Source organism: Aquarana catesbeiana, linkage group LG04, assembly GCF_042186555.1.
Source record: "Aquarana catesbeiana isolate 2022-GZ linkage group LG04, ASM4218655v1, whole genome shotgun sequence".
Lineage (NCBI taxonomy): Eukaryota > Metazoa > Chordata > Amphibia > Anura > Ranidae > Aquarana > Aquarana catesbeiana.
This window is the reverse complement of record NC_133327.1, coordinates 403,409,291-403,433,837: the sequence shown is the minus strand read 5'-3', so window position 1 is coordinate 403,433,837 and position 24,547 is coordinate 403,409,291. Positions and strand designations below refer to the sequence as shown.

Here is a 24,547-nt window from a genome sequence, read left to right as displayed (position 1 = left end):
AGAAAACACAATGTAGTTAAGAGAAAAGAGAAGAGAAAAAGTAGAGGGGGGGGGGAGGGGGAGGAAGTGAGCCTGCCTCGGTCCAATCTCATTTTTGCAATATAAACAGCCAAAAACACATTACTTAGGTTGAGACATAATTTCCGCGTATGCGGATGTGTATTTGAAGGCAAACCAGCAGGACCATATTTTTTTTTGCTAGGTCGGATTTATTTCTAGAGGAGAGAGTAAGATCTTCCATATAATACGTATGGTCTACTTCCAGTAGCCATTGGCGTAGTGTAGGTATGGTCGGTTGTTTCCAATATTGGGTGATAAGTGCTTTTGCGGCATTAAGGAGGTGTGGTGTTATAGATTTTTTATATGTTCCCACTGGTTTGCCTGTACAGTGTAGTAATACATTCCACAGATTATTGGAGATCACAAATCCTTGGATCTCCTTGGCCCAGTGTAGAATGGTCAGCCAATACGGACGTATAAACGGGCAAAACCACCAAATATGAGCGTGTGTTGCTCTTTCACCACAGCCCCGCCAGTACAGGGGTGATGCTTGAGGAAAGTGATTGTGAATCACCATAGGAGTGTAGTGCCATCTCGTAAGTAATTTATAGTTCACCTCCGCCATTTTAGAAGCATCAAATACCCTTTTAAAGGAAGCCACAAACTCGGGGTAATAGAGTAAAAGGGTTATTCCCGCGCTAACAGGTAAAAAATCTAATAAAAGTACTACGGAGAAGCTGCATACACCGAAAACAGGTGCAAACCAAACCTTAAAGGATCATAAAAATATTCAGTGGTGTTGCGCTAATCCTGGACACCCTTATTAGGAGCCTTAGGGTGATAGTAAGTGACTATAAAGTAATAAAACAGCAAAGAAGTGTTGGCAATAGCCATACAAAATCACACTCATAAATAAATAATAGCAGTGCTAAAGACAAATAAATGTGAAAATAAATAAACTACAAATTCACTCATCATAAATAGTGCCATAAATCATTAGTCCATAACTGTAATCATGTGCAAAAAAATAAAAGTGTAAACAATCATCACATCATAGCACAGAGTCTGTGTAACTCAAATTAAGTGGCACAGGGAATAGCACATAAAGTGACAAGGTGCAAGATGAAGAGAATACAACAATAAATAAATGTAAACCAGTGCAAAGTTCAGGGATAATCCGGAACTATAGCAGGCAATGATAATAAAAAATGTGACTTGGATAATTGAGCATACACCAGATGTGACAAAAAAAGTTCTTTATAAATAATAGTGGTAGCGTCCTGGCATGCAACAGTCGCTCCGTGGTGCTTGACGTAAATCACACGGTGCTCAACTTCGTGTAAGACCACTCATGTAAAAGATGGCCCCTTACCTTAAGGTAATAGGGCAAGCACATCTAACCAAGATCTTTACAGGGGTCCTCCTTGAAGTAGTGGAGCAAGTACATATGACCAAGAATCTTATGGGGGGTCCTCCTAGGATGCAGAGGTAGAAAGCAACATTATTGGAAAAATAATAGAAGACCCCAAAATAGGAACAACTGGCAGAGACCACCGTATGGAGAACGAGACTATAGGGGACCACCATATGAGCAGAGGGATTATAGAAGGCCCATACAAGAGTATCGAGAAAATAGAGATTCAGGATACGAATACTATAGACCAAGAGACAGGAGTCCAAACCATGAGTATGGGGATGAAGATAGAAGGAGACCTACACAGAGAAATTACAGACAAGACGAACGGAGTCCTGTTCCCACATATAATTATTATGCCCCTCTGATGAGTAGAGAAGAAGAGGAAAGATCAGCCAGATCTAACCCCCCCCCCCCATTATGGAGATCAAGATTATAATAAATCTTTTTTAGACCGGAACAGAGAAAATCACCCAGTGAGATACTTAGACGAGACACGCGTGTCGCGAAGAAGTCCGGAAAGAAGAGAGGACGAAGGGCTGGAAAGAGACAACAAAAGAAAAAGATCATAAAAGGAGAGGGCATTTTTAACCTTAGTGGCCAGGACCTGACACACGAAGAAGTGGGCGTACTAGATAAAGGGTTGAAATTTGCACCGACTAAAAACCTTAATAAGTTTGAAACATATATTGGCATACAGAAATTTGTGCGCAAACTAAACATTCAGAAATACCTGGCAGGAAATCCCCCGAGAGTAAATACGGTAGTGCCTACACAACATGAAATTGCACATAGCTCATTAAGGAACAGATCTATTTTTAATCCCCCGATCAAAGATAACAAACATATTGATGTTTTTAAAAAAATTGTTTTAGATGAAGTCAAGGACCTGAAGGTAAAAAAGAGAGAAGATCCTAAGTTTATAAAAAATGGTATCCGGAAGTTGATAAAAAGAAGAGATATCGTGATCCGACCAGCAGATAAGGGAGGTGGGATTGTGATCCTCTCAAAAGAGCAGTACCACAAATCAATGACTCAGATGCTAGATGATACAAAGACGTACACTAAGTTACTAAAGAATCCTGTATTCAGCTGTCGGAAAGCACTTGAACAAATTGTACATTTAGGTGTAAAAAAACTGGTATTGAATAAAAAAGAAGCAAGATTTCTTATACCAGACTCCTGCCGCACACCGGTTATATATCTATTACCAAAAATTCCCAAAAACAGAACTGACCCACCTCAGAGGCCGATAGTCAACAGTATAGACTCACTAACCTCGAGGATGGGACAATATATTGACAGCCAGCAGTGCAGAAGACAGAAGCGTACCTAAGAGACACTAAACAGATGTTGCAAATTATCGAAAATTTTCAAGTAGGTGATAAATCATGCGTTATGGCCACAGCGGATGTATCATCCTTATATACGGTGATCCCCCACCATCGAGCTTGTGAGGCCGCAAAATGGGGCCTAAGGAATTATACGGATCTCCCATGCATCCAGAGAAAGTTCCTGATAAAATGTCTTGAATTTAGTCTCAAGAATAACTATTTCTGGTACAACAAGACCTATTACCATCAACAAACGGGTGTTGCCATGGGAGCAAGATTTGCCCCAAGTATAGCGGGCCTTTTTATGGCAAAATGGGAGGAGGAAAATGTCTTTAATAATCGTCCGATAGAACTAGTGATATACAAAAGGTATATCGATGATATTTTTATATTATGGGACGGTGAAGAAAACGCACTAACAGAATTTTTGAAAAAACTGAATATTAATGACAGGAATATTGAATTAACTTGGGACATGAGTAAGAACAAAATTGACTTCCTTGATCTTGAGATTACATTAGAGAAATCTAGACTCTGCACGAAAACGCACTTTAAGAGTGTAGATAGGAATAGCTACCTCCCAACGAAGAGTTGTCACCATAAAAACTGGATTTTTAATATCCCAAAGGGCCAATTAATGCGGATCAAAAGAAATTGCACGAAGATTGAGACATTTTTTGAACAAGCTGAAAAGATGGGAGAGAGGTTTATCTCAAAAGGCTACGATCGCCAATTCATTAATTCTAAAATTACTGAAATTGCAAGTATGGATCGGAAAGAACTAATTAAAGATAAGGAGATACAAAGTAACCCACTTGAAGGTATACCGTTAGTTTTAGACTTCAATGTGCAACATAAAAGAATCGAAAGGATCATTAAGCGCCATTGGAATATCCTACTGGCAGATAGACAGCTGTATGAGATTCTCTCGAAATATCCAAAATTTGTGTACAAGAGGGCACCCACAATCAGAGATCTAGTAGTTAAAAATGTTGTTGACCCACCGAAGAAACCTTTTTCATTTTTTACCGGTAACGGTTTTTTTCCGTGTAAAAGATGTTTTGCGTGTCTAAGGACTAAACGCCCAAATGAAAAAGTATTCAATTTTACCTCCACGAGCACTGGAGATACCTACAAGGTAAAGGACTTTATTTGTTGCAACACCGAAGGAGCGGTATACCCCCTCGAATGTAGTTGTGGTCTCCAATACGTTGGCCGTACAAAAAGACCGTTGAGGGTCCGCATCAAAGAACATGTTAAAAACATCATAAACGGCTATGATAAACACAGCGTTTCCAAACATTTTTTGATGCACCATAATAGGGATCCCACCCACCTGAAGTTCTGGGGTATTACACCGTATATCAAACACTGGCGGGGGGGCCACAAGGTGAGAACTTTGAGTAAACTTGAATCCAAATGGATTTTTACCCTTGATACGTTCTCACCTCGTGGCCTAAATATTGAATTCGACCTCAATTGTTTCCTTAGTGATTTTTAATTTTACCACATCGGATTAGCACTACTATTCTCATGCGATTCTAAAACTCTCAGTCAGGACATATTTAGATACTATGCTAGGATTTTCCTAGAATTTTAAATCTTTCAGTTAAGGCATATTCGGATATTACGCGAGGATTCCCCTACTAATTGAGTTCCCCTCTCCTGTATCTCAATGTAGTCCCATTATTTTGGGGTTTATTTATCAGTACGTTTTTGCCTTATCAGCCCATTGCTTATTGCTCCTATTGTGTTAAATTGATTTATTATATTTGATCTATGATCTATGATTTTATCTATTTATCCTTTATGGTTCTCAAAGGAACAAATTCATGTGACTGATATTTACCTTATTACCTTGTGTTATATTTTACCTATGACAGCATTGAGCGCTTGTCCCTTCTATTTTTCGTTCTCTATGTAGATATGGGTTATATACCTTTTAATGAGTTATAATCTTCCCTTTTATAATGGCAAACAATGCCTGTTTTTAGTAGGTTTTTAAGTTCTTTTAGAAATTAGTTTTAGTAGTCTATTTTGACCTTTTTATTATACTAATGATGTCCCTGCAGTCTGCTACCTCCCTCTCCATACATCTGTCACATAAAACTCCTCCTGACAGAGATGGATCGAGCACCAGTCACTCTATCCTTCCTTGCTGACAGTACGGGAGTGGAGATAAGGGATGTCCCACCTAATTGGCCGCTTAGATCAGCTGATATATAGTATGGGCGGGCGCACAGTACACCCAAACATGGCCGCGCCGTACGATCCCCAGGAAAATGGCCGCTGTAATGTTAACTATAGGACTCCGGGAAAATGGCCGCTCATTAGCGCCCATTATAAGACTATTTAAAGACAAGATTCTAGCCTGTACTTATCCTCTGATGAAGTCACGTGGTGTGACGTCACGCGTAAGGACAGGACAGGCTTTACATGCTGTGATAGTATTACGAGCCCGCCGCTCGTCGGAGATAGGAACAAGATTGTTTGTTTTTATGTGAGTACCTTTGTTTTACCTAATAAAGCTACTGGTTTAAATAGTATTACACTATTGGGGCTCCCTTGTGTTTTTTATTCCCCTGCATTATCGAGGGAACCACCTGGGGCAGCATCTCAAAGTATATCCCAACTTGGTTGGGAAAACCTCTGCATTAAACTGGATCACCCCCAAATCGCTGGAGAAGCTGAGTGGAACCAGACATGCCTCTGATAGAGGTAATATTCGAGGCGGGTGCTTGCACAGAGACTAGAACAGCAGCAGGGACAGCCTGCAACACAGGTTGTACCAGAACGGCCACAGTGGGAGGATCCAGGTGAGCAGTGCAAATCAGGAGCATCTGTAACACTATGGCAAACTGATCCATGCGGTGATCCTGCTTGTTTACCCTGTAAAAAATATTACCACAAGGTGGATTGCCTTCCTCTTCTGAATTCATGGCCTTCGCCTACTGTCAGGAACCATGAAACAGACAGAGACAGAAAATGCAGTAAAATATCACACCTTTTATTGAAGTGGTAAAAATAGTACAAATAGTAGATGTAGTCAAAACATAGCCAGGGTTCGGTAGCCAAATCGGGTAGTCAGAACAAGCCAGGAAAATCAGAAAGCCAGAGATCAGCGTAGTCAGAAGCAGACAGGATCAGGAACCAGAAGGGATGTCAGCCAGGCAAGTCTTTAACAGGAACACAGAAGAGAGTCTCTAAATATGTCGACCAAGGCAAAGGCACTAAATGAATGAGACAGGCAGTTTAAATAGCCAGAAGGGGCTGGCTATGGGCTGGACTGATGAGCAGGAAATGAACACCAGGTGAGCCACTGTGGAACGATGAGTGCTGGCATTTAACCAACAGCTGAGCAACCTGAGCACTGAGAAGGGTGATCTGAGCCCAGCCCTGACAATTTGTTTGAAAAATATTACATAAATGTAATTTGGGTACCATGTTGCATGACCGCTCAACTACCAGTTAAAAGATAAGTTAAACTTTTGGAACATGTTACTTGCTCCATCCGTATTTAGGGTGGAACATGTAACATCTTCCTGCAGCTGCAGCCATTCCCCCCCAGTGACAGTTGGCGGGCATCTTCTTCAGGCACCCTCTGTCACTCTGTGAAACTAACGTGGCCATATGGGGCTCTGCCCGGCCAATTCATTCAATCATAGTCCCCTATGAATGAGGAACTACAAGTCCTAACAGCCTTTACGGTTGTTGGCATGTAGTTCTCGAAGAACTACCACTGCGCTGTTGAGCTCTATGGTAGTTCTTCCTGTCAGTATCTGCTTGCTTGTACATGGTATGAGAAAACAGATACACTGACAAGTCCGCAGGAGTCCTGCATGGCACCTGTGATCTGCTGATCACTGGTGCAATGCTTTACAGGCTTTTAAAACAAACAGCCAAAATCTGATCATTATCACACACCTATCATCACACTAATGTGTGGGAATAGATTTCTCCAAGCCAACAATTTTTCTGAATGGCGCCCTGTGCTTCTCCTGATATTTTGAATTGTTTCAAGCTCCTGATATGGAATCGCTTCAATTGAGCTAATACATGTGACCATTCTCCATCCTATACCCCTGACGAAGGTGTAAAAAAACGGAAACGCGTTGGGTATTAGGGCATTTTACCCATTGGAGAGTACCAGTGTCATTTTTGCATTTTGTTTGTTTTTGTGTTTTGCTTTGTTATATGCACCACTAGACGTTATACGTCTTTTTTACATTTATATATACAAACCTGTCTTATTGTTTCATATTTGTGCAATAAACTTTGTTTACATTTACCCAGTGTTGGTGGTCTATTAAAGTCCCATCCAGGGGGTACTTTTTTTCTTGGTATATCTAACTAGGGATGGGACCACCACACTTTTTCTGACATGGTGGAAGTCTCTCTTTTTCTCGTTCATATGACATTGTCTCAGTGTCACCATTCTTGAGCACTAATAGTAGTCGCGCTATGTCCCTGTGATATGGCGCGACCCCCATCTCGGTAAAGAGCAAACGATGTTGCTCTTTACCCATGTGATTGGCTGTGTCCAATCACAGCCAATCACATGTAAACACGTAAGTGCCTTTTACAGGCTCTCCTCACTTTACACTGACAAAGTGTGAAGCGAGGAGACTGTACACATAATTAGGGCACTGATCATCAGTGCAGTCCCAGCAATGCCCATTAGTGCTGCCTTTCAGTGCTGCCTATCCTCGATACCTATCAGTGCCCATCAGTGCGGCATATCAGTGCCGCCACAGCAGTGCAGCCTCCTCAGCGCAGATCAGTAAAGGAGAAAATTACTTATTTTCAAATTTTACTGACAAAAACTTTTTTTTTAGCAAAAAACAAAAAAAAAGCAGTGATTAAACACCACCAAAAAAAAGTTCTATTTGTGGGAAACAAAATGATAAAACTGCACAATTGGCAGCGCTGAAAGCTGAAAATTGGCCTGGGCAGAAGGGGGGTAAAAGTGCCCTGTATTAAAGCAGTTAAAGTATCACAGTGCTAAATAGCAAAAGTGGTTAAGAGAGAAAATCTGCATACGTCATTGAAAATATAAAAAATGTAAAGCTTATTCTTAGTATGGCATTTGCAGAGTTTGATGAGGAAAAAAATATTTTATTAAAACATAAAATAACTGTGGCTATATTAGACTATGCAGCAATGGCATAAATGAACAACTGAATGCAAACATTTTGCTGATATCTCAGATGATGTCAAAACAGTTGTTACAATTAGGGCTGAGCCGAACACCCCCCCGGTTCGGTTTGCAGCAGAACATGCGAACAGGCAAAAAAATTTGTCCGAACACGCGAACACCGTTAAAGTCTATGGGACACGAACATGAAAAATCAAAAGTGCTAATTTTAAAGGCTTATATGCAAGTTATTGCCATAAAAAGTGTTTGGGGACCTGGGTCCTGCCCCAGGGGACATGTATCAATGCAAAAAAAAAGTTTTAAAAACAGACTTTTTTCGGGAGCAGTGGTTTTAATAATGCTGAAAGTTAAACAATAAAAATGAAATATTCCTTTAAATATAGTGTCTGGGGGGTGTCCTTAGTATGCATGTAAAATAGCACATCTTTCCCATGTTTATAGGAAAAAATGTCATTTAAAACTGCTCGCGGCTGTAATGTATTGTCGGATGCCGGCAATATAGATAAAAATGCCAAAAATAGCAAAAAAAATGGTGCGGATGCCCCCCCCCAATAATATAGATAAAAATGCTAGAAATACCAAAAAAAAATGGCGTGGATGTCCCCCCCAAAATCCATACCAGGCTCTTCAGGTCTGGTATGGCTATTAAGGGGAATCGCGCACCCAAATTTAAAAAAAAAATGGCATTTGGGTCCCCCAGGAACTATATACTCTGAACAGCAGTATATATACTATATGGCCTGCCCTATATACTCTGCAGAAAATTGGGCCTTAGGTGTTGATGGTACCAGAACACTGTAAGCCCTTACAGTTACTCTTCTTGGGCGCAGGAACTGGCCCTGCTGTGAAATACTATATCAAGAATTGTAATTACATGCCCCTGTTAAACAAGGGCAGAAAAATTGGGCCTTAGGAGGTGGTGGTGGTGGTGGTGCCACAACACTGTAACCCCTAAGAGATACTCGTGTTGGGTGCTAGAACGGACCCTGCTGTGAAATATTATATCAAAAGTTATAAATACATGCCCCCGTTAAACAGGGGCAGAAAAATTGGGCCTTGGGTGGTGGTGGTGGTGCCACAACACTGTAACCCCTAAGAGATACTCGTGTTGGGTGCTAGAACAGGCCCTGCTGTGAAATATTATATCAAAAGTTGTAATTACATGCCCCTGTTAAACAGGGGCAGAAAAATTGGGCCTTGGGTGGTGGTGCCACAACACTGTAACCCCTCACAGATACTCTTGTTTGGCTCAGGAACAGGCCCTGCTGTGAAACATGACTGCCAATTTTAAGGAATATATTCTGTAATCCTTCATGTAATCCATGATTTTTACCCTTTTCCTGAGCAATTAGAAAAATCTATTGGTATATAGTAAAGTAGGCCTAGACTAATACACAGCAATTTATCTAATTGCACAGGAAAAAGGTAAAAATCATGGATTTCATGAAGGAATACAGAGTATATTCCTTAAAACCTTAATCTACAAACAGTAGGACAGAAAAGACATAAAATAAACATATTTAGTTCCAATAGTTACCAGGCTATGACCCACAAAGGTTCCATTTGGGTGACCGCTCCACCAGAGTGTGTGTGTTTCCCTCCCATCTAGTCTGCGTATATCATTACAGGCTGATGCTTTATTGGTTGACATGGCATGGCTCTGATTGGTGGGCCTCTCTAATCCTGGGTAAGGACCGCCTTTAATGCAAATCCTTGTCCCAGTCTATTTTGAGCAGGAAATTTAACCTTCTAAGTAGATTACATTTTCAGGGAAATTAAGTATACATGACGGACTGGCCACGGCCCCTCATTACATATTCAAACATGGGATCCTTTAAAGTGAGTATTTGTGTAGAACAATGAGATTTGGGTCCCATTGTTTGATACACAAGCTTAGGCACCAAATTGTCTGTCTAACAGACACTTCTGTGAAGCTATGTTGCACGCCCTACATGGATACAAGCTAAATGAAATATATTCACAATTACAATATTTTACAGCTATTAATAGAGATTTCACATAACCTCATAAGACAACAGATGGCCCCTTGTGGCCAGTTGAGAATATGAGACTCAGCCACACCTAGAATAATGGTTTATGTGTGAAATAAAAAAACTCTTTGAGAAAAAAAAAACTTTTAAACTCTCCATCTCTACAGTTCACATTTCTAGATCCCAGTATCGGTAGTCATCACTTGTTCTGGATGTAATAAGTCCATAATAAAAATCCTAAGACAACAGGAGTGTATATATACACACACAGTATCTCACAAAAGTGAGTATATCCCCTCACATTTTTGTAAAATTTTTTTATCTTTTCATGTGACAACACTGAAGAAATTACACTTTGCTACAATGTAGCAAGTACTGAGTGTAGGGCTTGTATAACAGTGTAAATTTGCTGGCCCCTCAAAATAATTCAACACACAGCCATTAATGTCTTAACCGCTGGCAACAAAAGTGAGTACACCCCCTAAGTGAAAATGTCCAAATTGGGCCGAAAGTGTCAATATTTTCTGTGGCCACCATTATTTTCCAGCACTGCCTTAACCCTCTTGGGCATGGAGTTCACCAGAGCTTCACAGGTTGCCACTGGAGTCCTCTTCCACTCCTCCATGAAGACATCAGGGAGCTGGTGGATGTTAGAGACCTTGCGCTCCTCCACCTTCCGTTTGAGGATGCCCCACAGATGTTCAATAGGGTTTAGGTCTGGAGACATTCTTGGCCAGTCCATCACCTTTACCCTCAGCTTCTTTAGCAAGGCAGTGGTCGTTTTGGAGGTGTGTTTGGGGTCGTTATGTTGGAATACTGCCCTGCGACCCAGTCTCCGAAAGGAGGGGATCATGCTCTGCTTCAGTATATCACAGTACATGTTGGCATGAACTGTAGCTCCCCAGTGCCAGCAGCACTCATGCAGTCCCAGACCATGACTCTCCCACCACCATGCTTGACTATAGGCAAGACACACTTGTCTTTGTACTCCTTACCTGGTTGCCGCCACACACGCTTGACACCATCTGAACCAAATAAGTTTATCTTGGTCTCATCAGATCACAGGACATGGTTCCAGTAATCCATGTCCTTACTCTGCTTGTCTTTAGCAAACTGTTTGCAGGCTTTCTTTTGCCTTATCTTTAGAAGAGGCTTCTTTCTGGGATGGCAGCCATGCAGACAAATTTGATGCAGTGTACAGCGTATGGTCTGAGCACTGATAGGCTGACCCCCACCGCTTCAACCTCTGAAGCAATGCTGGCAGCACTCATATGTCTATTTCCCAAAGACAACCTCTGGATAGGACGCTGAGCACATGCATTCAACTTCTTTGTTCCACCATAGTGAGGCCAGTTCTGAGTGGAATCTGTCCTGTTAAACCCATGTATGGTCTTGGCCACCATGCTGCAGCTCAGTTTCAGGGTCTTGGCAATCTTCTTATAGGCTAGGCTATCTTTATGTAGAGCAACAACTCTTTTTTTTTCAGATCCTCAGAGTTCTTTGCCATGAGGTGCCACGTTGAACTTCCAGTGACCAGTATGAGAGAGTGAGAGTGATAACACCAAATTTAACACACCTGAGACCCATTCACACCAGAGACCTTGTAACGCTAACGAGTCACATGATACCGGGGAGGGAAAACTGTTAATTGGGCCCAATTTGGTTGGGTGTACTCACTTTTGTTGCCAGCAGTTTAGACATTATTGGCTGTGTTAAGCTATTTTGAAGGGACAGAAAATTTACATCATTATACAAGCTGTACGCTCACTACTTTACATTGTAGCAAAGTGTCATTTCTTCAGTGTTGTCACATGAAAAGATATAATAAAATATTTACAAAAATGTGAGGGGTGTACTCACTTTTGTGAGAGACTGATTGTGTATGTATATATATATATATATATATATATATATATATATATATTAAATACACTGCCACTAACTGAATAACCTGCCTGCTTAATCTAACTCAAGCTGTCTCTCTGTCCACGCCAACAACACTACACACGACCGCTCTGTAAGCGGCCTTATATAGTGTGGGACATGGACTTAGTCCCCCTGAGCCATGATTGGCCAAAGGCACCCTGCCTTTGGCCAATTATGGCTCTCTCAGCAGAGCACACTGTGACTTGCCAAAGCATCATACAGAAATGCACTGCGATCTCAGTGCATTATGGGATGCTCCAATAACGCCCCATATGTTCGGTTTGTTTTAGAGAAAAGGAACACACAATGTGCTCGACTCAAACGGTGGGCTCATCCCTAGTTACAATGCAGCATTAGATATTTAATTAGAGTGGTGTAGTTAGGTGTAGTAGTGTGACTGGCTATAATGGAATCTGAATATCCAGATGGCCCTATAATGATTGGATATAGAGTCCATCATGTGTGCCTTGCCTAGTATAGAGTGCTATTTATATTTAGTGTTTAGGTCAAGATATTCTGAGCAGGATCTTGGCTACTTGCAGGTGTCTGAACAAAGCTCTCTGTGTTTTTGAGGTAGGTGAGAACAGGAACTGAGCTTCTCTTTGTGACAAATAAAACCTCTTCCTGTGTGTAACCCAGAAAAACTAAGAACAGTCTCTGTAGCTGGATAATTTACACCTCCACTCTTTCAGAATACAATTTGTAGCTGATTGCATGTCTTGTCTTCCAAGATGACAGCTACGCTACAGAAATTCTTTCAGGCCTTGGACCTTAAAACCCTTCCCAGGATCCTGCAAATTCAGTCTGGATTTTATCATGAAGGTAATACCATGATTGCTTTAAGCAGGTACTTCGGCTAACATATAATAGCATGTGGGATTACCAAATGGAATAGAAACGCTGCAGTAGGAGTTTAATAGGCTTTATAATTGCACATTTAATGGGTCTTTAAATAAGTTTCAATGAAGTAAACTAGAAAATTAGGTATCTCCGGAAATGTGATGTTAACGTTTCTAAAGCTTGTTAGTAGAGATGCATGGTGTTTCAAAAATATAAGACTTTTAATTGCTTTATATTTATAGCGGATGTCTGCTAGATCAGTCACAGCCTTACAAGGTGAAAGCTTTCAGTCTTATTCAAATAGAATTTTTTTTGTATTTTTATTTTGAATTTGTTACACTAAGTGCAGAGTTTTTACTTATAGTTTTATTAAATTATAAAGCTTGTAACTCAGTATAAAATAAGAAACAATATCAAACTAGTTATTGTTTGTTTTAAACTTTGTTCCATTGTACCACCAAAAAATTTGTATAAAAAAAAAAAGTACAACCACAGTAACAAACTTTTTTTGGTGTTTTTTTCAAATTTTTTTTTTTTTTTTTACAAAGATTGACATTTTATTTTTCTTCTTTATTGTATTTTGCTTTCCAATAGTCTGTAATTTGAATTTCTAAGAATAATCAAATTTTAGAAGGTAAGCCTATCCAAAACGAATATTTTAGAAGGTAAGCATATCCAAAACTGATCTCTAATAAAAAAAAATGTGGCAAATGCTTTATGCAGTTCGCAGGTCTACTGACCTGCATTTGTCCCCCAGCACTTATTTGCATTATGTAAAATGCAGTTGCTTGAGTTGTGTGCGCAATATAAGAAGCCTGCAGGTGATTGAATCATTCTATAATTTTTTGGGTGGACTACTGACCCATTAGGTTATCTCCTCCCTTGTTCAACCTTCAAGGTAATGAGGCAGTTAAGGAAAATTACCAATCTATTTGCAAGTTGTCACCAGCAACAAGATTACATCACATTGTTTTAAAGACTATAATAAGAAAAGGAAACTCGGGAATTGATTTTTAACAAAACATTTATTTCAAACAAGGACTTTCGAATTATCACAGTTGATATTAGATTCAAGACAAATATTCTGAATAGGTCCGTTTGGAGTTTTTTGTGGAAATTTTAAATCTGCTTCAGAAGTATTCAGCTTCTGCATCTGCCACTTCAAGTTGGTCATTTGGTAAATTTATTAAAATCCCTATATTAGAGATTTCACATTCTTTCACCGTTTTCTACCCAAAACCTTTGAATTACATAGCTAGCTGACTTGTATTCTGTAAAACAAGTTTAGATCTAAGTGTCCATGGTCTAATTGTTTGTGGTTATACTTTAGCACTGCAATAGAAATATTGTTTTGAGTGATAAAAACCCCAATAATGACCATTTTAAATTAAGGAACAATTATAACTTCAATACATTTTTTAAAACAATGCATCCCCTGGGGCCAGTTTTGGGAACCCCCATGTCCTACTGTTGAAGATGCCACATTGTTTTCTTGTAAACCTTTATATCTCTAGTATTAAAGAAAAGTTTATTAGAATGTGTAAATTGGTCTTCAGTGTATAACTGGGCTTACCAAACCCTCTAAGATGTTTATAGTTTTGTATATGAAAATTCTATCTTATTGCTGGTCTCAGTCTTGCCGTTGTATGAGATTTTTTTTTACAATGAACTGCCCTCAATGACCTCAACTATGTTAGTAGAGTACTTTTTCTAACCCAATTTTTACCCAACCTACGCAGCTGATTTTGTTTGATTTATTGGTTGTATTTAATGTACACGTTATATTCTTAGTCATTAGCACCTGTTTGACTTGATTGTTTAATCGTGCACTAGACCATATACCTGCGAAATCCCTAAATGTGTGCAAGTGTACCTGATAGAATTGATTCTGTTTTAAAGGTATAGGGTGGAGAAACCAAATAATAATTTGATTTAGTTTTATTTTGATTGTGCACTTTGTGGGTTGTAGGTTTTTATTGGTTGAACTAGATGTACTTGTGTCTTTTTTCAACCTGACAAACTGTGTAACTATGTTAATAGGGATGAACTGGTGGTTAGGTCCCAACTTTTACCTGTTTGGCCCCCTGTTCCACGAGAGTCGAAAATCATATACAGTATTTAGAAGGGGTATTTCTACTGCTTCTATATATGATAGCTTCCCTCTGTCACTGGTTTCCAAGGAAGCTAAGGGTGCTTGCACTTTCTGCATCCTTGGGAACCATTGATGTTACTGGGAATCCCCACTGGCAATTTGTCAGCAGTTTTAAAAACACTTTCCTTTGTAAATGTTAGTACTGCTGCAGCATTTCTGTACATCGCTGATATGAACCCTGTCACAGAGAGGATTAGAACACCTCCAGGCATGTTACAATGCATCCGGAAAGTATTCACAGTGCTTCACTTTTTCCACATTTTGTTATGTTACAGCCTTTTTCCAAAGAGGATTAAATTAATTATTTTCCTCAGAATTCTACAAACAATACCCTATAATAACAATGTGAAAGAAGTTTGTTTGAAATCTTTGCAAATTTAATAAAAATAAAAAACAAATCACATGTACATAAGTATTCACAGCCTTTGCCATGACACTCAAAATTGAGCTCAGGTGCATCCTGTTTCCACTGATCATTCTTAAGATGTTTCTACAACTTGATTGGAGTCCACCTGTGGTAAATTCTATTGATTGGACATGATTTGGAAAGGCACACACCTGTCTATATAAGGTCCCACAGTTACCATTGCATGTCAGAGCAAAAACCAAGCCATGAAGTCCAAGGAATTGTCTGTAGACCTCTAAAACAGGATTGTATCGAGGAACAGATCGTGGGAAGGGTAGAGAAAATGTCTGCAGCATTGAAGGTCCCAATGAGCACAGTGTCCTCCATCTGTCAATGCAAGAAGTTTGGAACTACCAGGACTCTTCCTAGAGCGGGCCGCCCGGCCAAACTGAGCGATCGGGGGAGAAGTACCTTAGTCAGGGAGGTGACCAAGAACCTGATGGTCACTCTGACAGAGCTCTAGTTTTCTCTGAGGAGAGAGGGGAACCTTCTGGAAGAACAACCATCTCTGCAGCACTCAGGCCTGTATGGTAGTGGCCAGACTGAAGCCACTCCTTAGTAAATGGCACATGACAGCCAACCTGGCATTTGCCAAAAGTCTGTCAAGTCAAAAACCTGAAGGACTCTCAGACCATGAGAAGCAAAATTCTCTGGTCTACTGAAATAAAGGTTGAACTCTTTTGCCCTGAATAGCAAGCAGGGCCATCTTTAATATTGATTGGACCCTGGGCAAAAAAAAAATTTGGGGCCCCCCACCCCTCCATGCGGTTTCGCTCTCCACCTGCTTTGAGGCATACAATAAAAAGCAGCTAGACTCAAAATCAGTTTACTGAATCAGATCCGACTGTGATTGGTTGCCAGAGGTTACAGTGTATCATTACCACTCACTGACTGGTTGCTAGAGGTTACAGCACATAATTTCTGCTTGTTGATTGGTTGCTAGAGATTACTGTACATCAATACTGCTCACTGATTGGTTGCTATAGGTTACTGCACATCATTACTGCTTACTTGCTAGAGGTTACAGCACATCATCTCCTCACTGCCTGCACACAATGGACTGGGGAGGTGAGGGGGCCCATTAATAGACAGTGCTGGGGGAGGGGAGGGTGTGATCAATAGCAATGCTGATTTTTTTTTTTTTATACTGACTACCAATCTAAAGAGGAGTTTCGAAACTGGCCACCAATGTAATAGGGTTTTACACTGACCACTAATGTAATTGAAGCATTCACAGTAACCACCAATGTGAGGAGGGATTTACACTTACCACCAATGTAAGGGGGGCATTCATACTAGCCACTAGTGTGAATGAAAGGATTCTACACCAAGCACCAATGTAATGAGAAGATTTACACTGACCACCAAAGTAATTGAGACATTTAGCCTGTGTTCACATTTGTGTGTTTTAGGAACGCATGCAAAATCGCTTTCCTGACACCACAGAAACGTGCTGCCCTTTAATTGTTAATGACACCCTCACACATCTGCTGACATGTCGCTTGGAGCGTGTGATTTTGGAAAAGGTTTTGGGCGTTTCTTCTGTATTTGTAGCGCATAGAGCAGCCTATTGAAATGCATGGGCTGCCCTACACATGACCTACATATTTATCCACCCTGTCAGTACACCTTTGCATCCTAAAACCCATGCTAACCTCTGCACACCAACCCCCCTCCTCATCCTCTCCACTCCAATCCCCCTCTCCTTTAACTCTACCTGCCTCCTCTGCTCATCTTTGCACCCACCTTCCTTACCCCCATGCATCCCCTCCTTGCTCACCTGTGCACCCCAAACTGTAATTTTTTCTCTGCCTACCTCTGCACACCCCACACTACCCTCCTCCCCACTAATTTGCTTACCTTTGCAGAACAGGCTGATGTTAGGCTTAATGATCACAGTTGTAGGCAGGACTTTCAAGCATGTCCCTTTACCTCCTCAGTGGGCAGCATTCAGTATAGGTGGTGATGGATATGATCCCGGGGGGCATTATATACATATGAATACCACCTCTATTTACATATCAATAATGCTGGTCCACCGCTATTTACATATGAATGCCATCGCTATTTACATATCAATGCTGGTATTTACATGTAAACACAGGGTCTGCAGGTGAGTCATCTGTACACAACAATAAGGCAGAGCTGGGCAGCATTAGTAACAGAAGTTCAAACTGAGATATCAGGACACAGGACTAAAACCTCAAGGGACAAGGGAATTTAAACTGGGATAGTTGCTAAGTATGAGGCAGCTGCTTTGGGCCCCACAACAATGACAGGGCCCAGGGCAGCTGTCCCTTTCACCCTGCCTTAAAGACGGCCCTGATGGCAAGCATCATGTCTAGAGGAAACCAGGCACCGCTCATCACCTGGCCAATACCATCCCTAAGGTAAAGCATGGTGGAGGCAGCATCATGCTGTGGGGATGTTTTTCAGTGGCAGGAACTGGGAGACTAGTGAGGAATGAGGGAAAGATGAATGCAGCAATGCACAGTGATATCCTTGATGAAAGCCTGCTCCAGAGTGCTCCGGATCTCAGATTGGGGCAAAGGTTCCAAAAGGACAATGACCCTAAGCACACAGCCAAGATAACAAAGAAGTGGCTACGGGACAACTCTGTGAATGTCCTTGAGTGGCCCAGCCAGAGCCCAGACTTGAATCTGACTGAACATCTCTGGAGAGATCTGAAAAATGGCTGTGTACCGATGCTCCCTATCCAACCTGATGGAGCTTGAGAGGACCTGCAAAGAAGAATGGGAGAAACTTCCCAAAAATAGATGTGCCAAGCTTGCAGCATCATACTCAAAAAGACTGGAGGCTGTATTTGGGGCCAAAGGTGTTTCAACAAAGTATTGAGCAAAGGCTGTGAATACTTATACTGTGATTTTTTTTGTTTTTTATTTTTAATACATTTGCAAAGATTTCAAACAAACTCCTTTCACGTTGTCATTATGGGGTATTGTTTGTAGAATTTTGAGGAAAATAATTAATTTAATCCATTTTGGAATAAAGCTGTAACATAACAGAATATGGAAAAAGTGAAGCGCTGTAAATACTTTTCGGATACACTGTATTTAAAAGAATCAGGCATTTTCAATTTTTCACCTTAAGCATTAAAAAAATGACTGCTCCTGAGTGAATGGAATTTATTTATTTATTTATTTTTTTGCATTGGTACATGTTTCCCAGGGCAGTACCCACCCCACACACTATTTCTTTACATCCCCTTGCCTATTATCCCAGAAAATGGGCATTTTCAGTTTGATAGATTTGGCTCCCATTGACTTCAGTGGGATTCGGGTTCAACTTCTAAACTTCTCTGAAGTTGGCCGAAACCTTCTCAAACCAAACCCAGGGCAGTTTGGTAATTGATAAATGGAAAATATTTATTGCATTATCTGTGAAAGCATCTTCACATAACAGTATTTTTTCACAAGTGCCTACAATTTTTGTAATAAAATTACATTTTCTATTTAAAAATGACCCTGGACAACCAGAAAACTTTTAACAGGATGATGCTTTAATAAGCATAGAACAGTTCTAAAGCTCAAAATGCAGTACGGTTGGTAGAAAATCATTTATAGTTTGTTGCTTTGGTTACTGTACTTTGGTGTGCTGTGCATGCATTGTTTTTGTGTACACTTTTTTCTGCCTAATGCACCCAATATGGTTGGTTTATTAAAGAAATTGTGAGTGTCCATTTAGCATAGAGAAGCATTGCTTAAAGCAAAATTCTGTTTATTTAAAGTGACTATGTCACTTTACCAACCAAAAAATAGCTTCTGACAGGTATGACGAACAAGTAGATAGCCTGCACATACTGGTTGTATCTTTCAATGCCTCAGCTCTACCTGAATGTCAAGCCAGTCTAATCAAATAAAGCACTGACTTTTTCAGCAGTGCCAAACTTGGCCAATCCATTTATCTTTCACACATTCCTATTTTACCTGCTTTATGATGGGCTGCCTCACTAGACAAAAAATAATGTGTTGGTGACAAGGAGAAAACTCCAACAATAACTTTGAATTGAGACGTCACCTGCAGGTGATTGGGTGACCACCACTTCACTTTGCTAACTGAACATTCTCTGATCCTTTAGAAAATGAACCTATGGTCTCCAAGCCTGTAGAACCTTACCAGATCACGTGGTCTGCCTTTTTTTCAGATGCTAAAAGAAAACCTGCTGTGAACTTTTAATAATATTTTTAAAAATTCACATTGGGTTGTCCAAAAAGTTTCAGAAAAACTGCCACTTTCATTATCAACGTTATTACAGTTGGACTTTGAACATTATAATTGTTTGAGGCATGTATTAGAGAGACAAGATTGGATGTATAGGTGGACACAGTATCAGTCTGTATATTATCAAGTATTTGAATTATAAATATGCACTGAATATGAGCACAAGAACATCATCGTATGCCATGGAGCTTCTTAATATATGCAGCTTGCTGTTTGGTTAGAGTCATCTGTTAGATTTAATCTATGATGACCTGTCATATGTGGTTTCCTATGTGAATAGTTGATTTCTATCTCTTTCTTATCATATCCTTCCTGGCTTTCCTAAAACATTTTTAAAATAAACCTTAGAGTTTGAGTGTGTTAGTAGAAAAGGAAAAGAAAATTGTTGCTTGTAGTTAATTTTTTGTTTGCGGAAAAATCTATTATCATACATATCTTGGTCTAGACAAGTTGGGTGCAGTCTAAATCACCTTCAGCTTTTTATAAATGTAATTGTTAGGTTGTGACACCATCACTTAACAAATACTTTTTTAAATGATGATAATTTCTAAAACGGAAACAAAACTCCCAAAGCAGCCATTTGGTTAATTTTAAAATGGAGGTCTGTTAATGGTTGCTTTGGGATATGTTCCTATTTTTCCTTATATAAGGCAAATGCTGTTATTCAAGGAAATGGGAGATTAAATCTTTTCATGAACATTTACAGAACAAAATGTACAGGTTTCTAAGGGCAACCATGTAAGGGACTGCTTTCATAAAATCAGTTTAGTCTCCAATAAAAAACATTTTCAAATAAAATGGAATTTTTTCACTGATATAATTAAAGTGTTTGTAAATGATCACCTTGTAAAACAACCTATTACATTTAAAATCAAAATTAGAGGCAAAACATTTTTGTATAGTATATAAAAAAAAACATTATAAATATTATAAATACTCTTTTTCTCTTTTTTTTTATAAGCAATCACATATACTCTGTTCTCAGTTGCATAAGAGCTGGGGGGAGGAGAAGAAGAAGCACGGTGAGCTTACCAGTGAATGGCTGTGGGGGGGGTGTCAGGACAAGTCCGATCATTGGAGAAGAGCACACTGAATTCCCAGCATAGCTAGAGAACTGACCACGGTGTGTTCTCCTACTTAGTGTGCTCAGTTTTTAACTGTGAGGGACTGGCAGGAACACCAGGGATTTCACTTAAAGAAAGGGATACAAAGAAAACAGGATGCTTTCCCCAGTCATCTTCCAGGACAGCCCTTGAGAGATGGAACTCCTCCCATTGGCACAGGAAACACATTGCCCATTCAGTTCAAAAAGGCAGCCCCTCAGGAACATTGTCAGTCATTTGTGTTTCCTCCGTCTGAGGAGGCATGTTGCTGAGAGACCATTTTTGTGTTTTTTGGGAGAGGACTCCATCTCTCAGGGACTCCCCGGGAGGATGGAAGCAGGGGAAGGCCAGGCTGGGGGCACTAGGTATTACCGGCAGCTTGGGACACTATCCCTCCTCTCCCATGTCCTTGGTCACGGGCACCATCCAGCTTGAGTGGAGCAGACCCGCTCCCGCCTCCCTCCAGTACCCGGCGAGGGTCAGTGGTGGGTGATGACATTCTCAGTGATTTGTGACGGCCCTAGGCTGCTCGGCCCACACAGGGGAATCGAGCAGTGTTCCCCTGGCGGCTCAATCCTCTGGGGCCGCATTAGCAGAGAGGAGGCCTCCAGGCCATGCCACACATTCCCCGGGCCAGAGACACTTAGTGTCATTTCCGGCTGAGTGACATCGCAGTGCGCTGAGGCCTTCTGGATCTGAGGTGCAGGGAGGAAGGGGAGAGCCAGACTGTGCGCCTTATCCCAGCCAGCATCCGGAGTACAGGTGCAGCGACGAGAACCGGAACAGTGGGGAACCATGGAGGCTTTTTTCCAGGATATTCCAGGGAAATTAGGCACCAGCCAGGAACAGGTAGGCTACTGGGCAATATTGTAATGTGCCTTTGTTGTGGTGGGTCCTCACCGTCCCAGATCAAGGTAGGCTACTGGCTAAGTGCAGAGGGGTGTGTTAGCTGGGAACCTTGATGGCTTATTCTCCTCATCCATTCTGTTTTTCAGGTTAAAGAGGCTTCCAGGGAGGATATATAAAGCAGGAAGAAATGCCCTAACTGTGGGACTAAACTCTCTTCCAGCTACACCAAAGCCTTATGCAAGCAATGCATTGCTAATTTGCTAAAATCCGAGGCAGATTCCCCCATGGCCAAATTTCTCAACTCATTTAAGGATGAGGTAGCTTCCAGGTTTAAATCCTTCAGGAAGTTTATCTCTGAAGCAAGCACACCAACAGCCTTAAGTAGTCAGGCCGCAGGCAGTGCAGCTGTAAGTGTACCCTCCTCTCCCATCTCTGCAAGCTCAAATTCAGTAGAGCCTTTGGAGACTAGGGAGCAGAGCCCTACAGTAGTCGGGCCAGCATCTTCAGACTCAGATTCAAATAAAGGGGAAGTGCAAGCTGAGTCTAACAAGTCTGCAGAGTATAAACTATCTCTGGGGGAAGTAGATGACCTTCTAGGTGCAATTTATGATGCTCTGGAAATCCAAGAAGAAGAGGCGCAATTATCCAGACATGATATGATGTATCAGGGTCTGGGGAAAAAGAAAGCAAGAGTTTTTCCAGTCCATTAGATCCTGTCAGATCTAATTCTTAAGGAGTGGTCTAAACCTGATTAAAAAAAAAAGACCTTTTTTCCAATTCCTTAAAGAGACAGTTCCCTTTTTATGAACATCCAGAAGCCATTTGGAGCATTTGAAGACATGGGACACCTAAACTATCATATGGATAGGAGAATGGATATAGTCCTAAAGAGGGCTTGGGATGCGTCCATGGCCAATTTAAAACCTGCACTGGCCACCACGTGGCCAGTGCAGGAACTTCAAAGTTACAGGAACTTCATCCCCAAAAGGAAACCCCAAAAACAGGAAATGACGTTAGGCCCAAGAAGCACTGGTCGGGGCATAGGGGAAAAGGCAGGGAAGGTATCCTTTTTAACCGTCAAAACCCCAGTGACGCCAGGTTTGCGGTGGGAGGATGATTGAAACGATTTCTCCAACAGTGGGAAGCCATAACAACAAACAATTTTGTGCAAAACATAAAGAATCTCAAGATTCTACAAAGCCATCGCAAAATACAGACCAGTTCAAATACACAAGACTCCAACTTGGGACTTATCAGTAGTTCTCAGAGCCTTTCTTAGAGCACCTTTTGAGCCAATCTCAGAAGCCTCTTTACTCGGAAAATGGTTCTATTAGTTGCTATCACTTTAGCTTGCAGGGTGAGTGAAATGAAGGCTCTTTCTAGAGATCCTTTCCTCCAAATCTTTGATGATGGAGTCATCTTAAAAACGGATCTTAGTTTTGTTCTTAAGGTGGCGTCTAAGTTTCACAAATCGCAGGACATTGTTCTACCTACCTTCTGTCAAAACGCCACAAATGACAAGGAAAGAGAATTTCATGTGTTGGATGTTAGAAGATGCCTTTTAGCTTACCTAGAAGCTACCAGACAGTTTAGGATATCAGATACGCTTTTTGTTTTATTTTCTGGTAAACGTAAAGGTTGGCAGGCCTCTGAAGTAACATTAGCCAGATGGATGAGATTGGCCATTACAGAGGGGTACAGAGTTCTGGATAGAGAAACTCCTAAGGCTGTCAAAGCGCATTGCACAAGGGTGTTTTCTGCTTCCTGGGCGGAAAAAGCTGGTGCCACCCCGAAGCAGATATGCAAGGTAGCTACGCGGTCAAGCTTTACCACCTTTTCAATACACTATTGGCTAGATTTATCTAGTCAGGACAAGGCTTTTGGGAGGAAAGTCCTCCAAGCTGTGGTCCCCCCAATCTGGTGAGTACTTGGGGATCCTTTCAAGGGCTGTCCTGGAAGACGACTGGGGAAATCCGAAGTTAGACCTACCAGTAACTCTATTTCCAGTAGTCTTCCAGGACAGCATGATCCCACCCTTGAAATTGTGCATTGATGGTATTGCCTGTTCTGACTATATTTTTCAGTTCGGTCCTTCGGTTCTTGCTGGTGACTGACCATATTCCTGATGGACTGCCTTTTTGAACTGAATGGGCAATGTGTTTACTGTGGTAATGGGAGGAGCTCCATCTCTCAAGGGCTGTCCTGGAAGACTACTGGAAATAAAGTTACCGGTAAGTCTAACTCAGTTTTTTTCATGCCAGTACATGGTACAGCAGGCACATATCAGGAACATGAAGTGCTGGGGTACCAAACGCTTTGTGAAATGCATTTGTGTTCAATCAAAATTTAAAATGTAAATAGTTTTTTGTCTGCTGAGCCAAGGTTTCTCTCACGGTGCTTTGGTAAACAGTATATGCCCTTGTATATTGATGTGTACAATGTGGGCCTAATTTGCCATGCACTTTAACATCCACATAATTCTACTTTTGTGTCTTTTGTAGCTAAAAGGTGTATTGCAAATGTCAACATTTTACTTACAAATGAACTGAAAAAAAAAAACTGCAATCAGCTTTATGAGCAAAGAAATGTGGATGCAATAAACTGAACTGGCTCTATGTTGCCGTAGAAAAACAGGCATATTTAGCACTACAAACTCTATTTTAACCGCTTGCTGACCGGCTCATGCCGAAATACATCAGCAGAATGGCTCTGCTGGGCGAAACCCCGTATGGGTAAACTGTGCCCTTTAAGAGCCACCAGAGGCCACGCGTGCCTGCTGCACGGTGGGGGACCCGATGCGCGTGGCTGGCAGGCGCGATTGCTGCCGGCCACAGGCGATCGCGGGCATGAGAGCCAGCACAGCAAGGACTGAGAGAGAAAAGAGAGATAGATAAAGATTTTTAGGATTCTGTATGATCTAAAAGTACATACTTTTTATGGCATACGGTATCTTACCTACTCTTATGGGTTTTTATCTCAACAGCTTTCATAAATAGTGTTTTATGGTGTCTAGCTAAAAAGTACATACTGTATATTGTGAAAGAGTGTGAGAGCGAGATTTTCTTTTTGAATTTAAGTTTGGAATGAATATTTTCTTAACAGCTTTCGCGATCAGTATAGCTAATAACTATGCTT

At 40.9% G+C, this 24,547-nt stretch overlaps 1 protein-coding gene across 1 annotated transcript in view; it reads left to right on the top strand.

The window, feature by feature from the left end:
* Positions 1-12,474: 12,474 nt before the first annotated feature.
* THEMIS (thymocyte selection associated) overlaps positions 12,475-24,547 on the top strand; it is a 140,624-nt gene continuing 128,551 nt past the window's right edge. Inside the window, exon 1 of the mRNA XM_073627227.1 lies at positions 12,475-12,642. Coding sequence (XP_073483328.1) covers positions 12,552-12,642 — 91 coding nt within the window. The 5' untranslated portion in view covers positions 12,475-12,551. The remainder of the gene's footprint in view (positions 12,643-24,547) is intronic.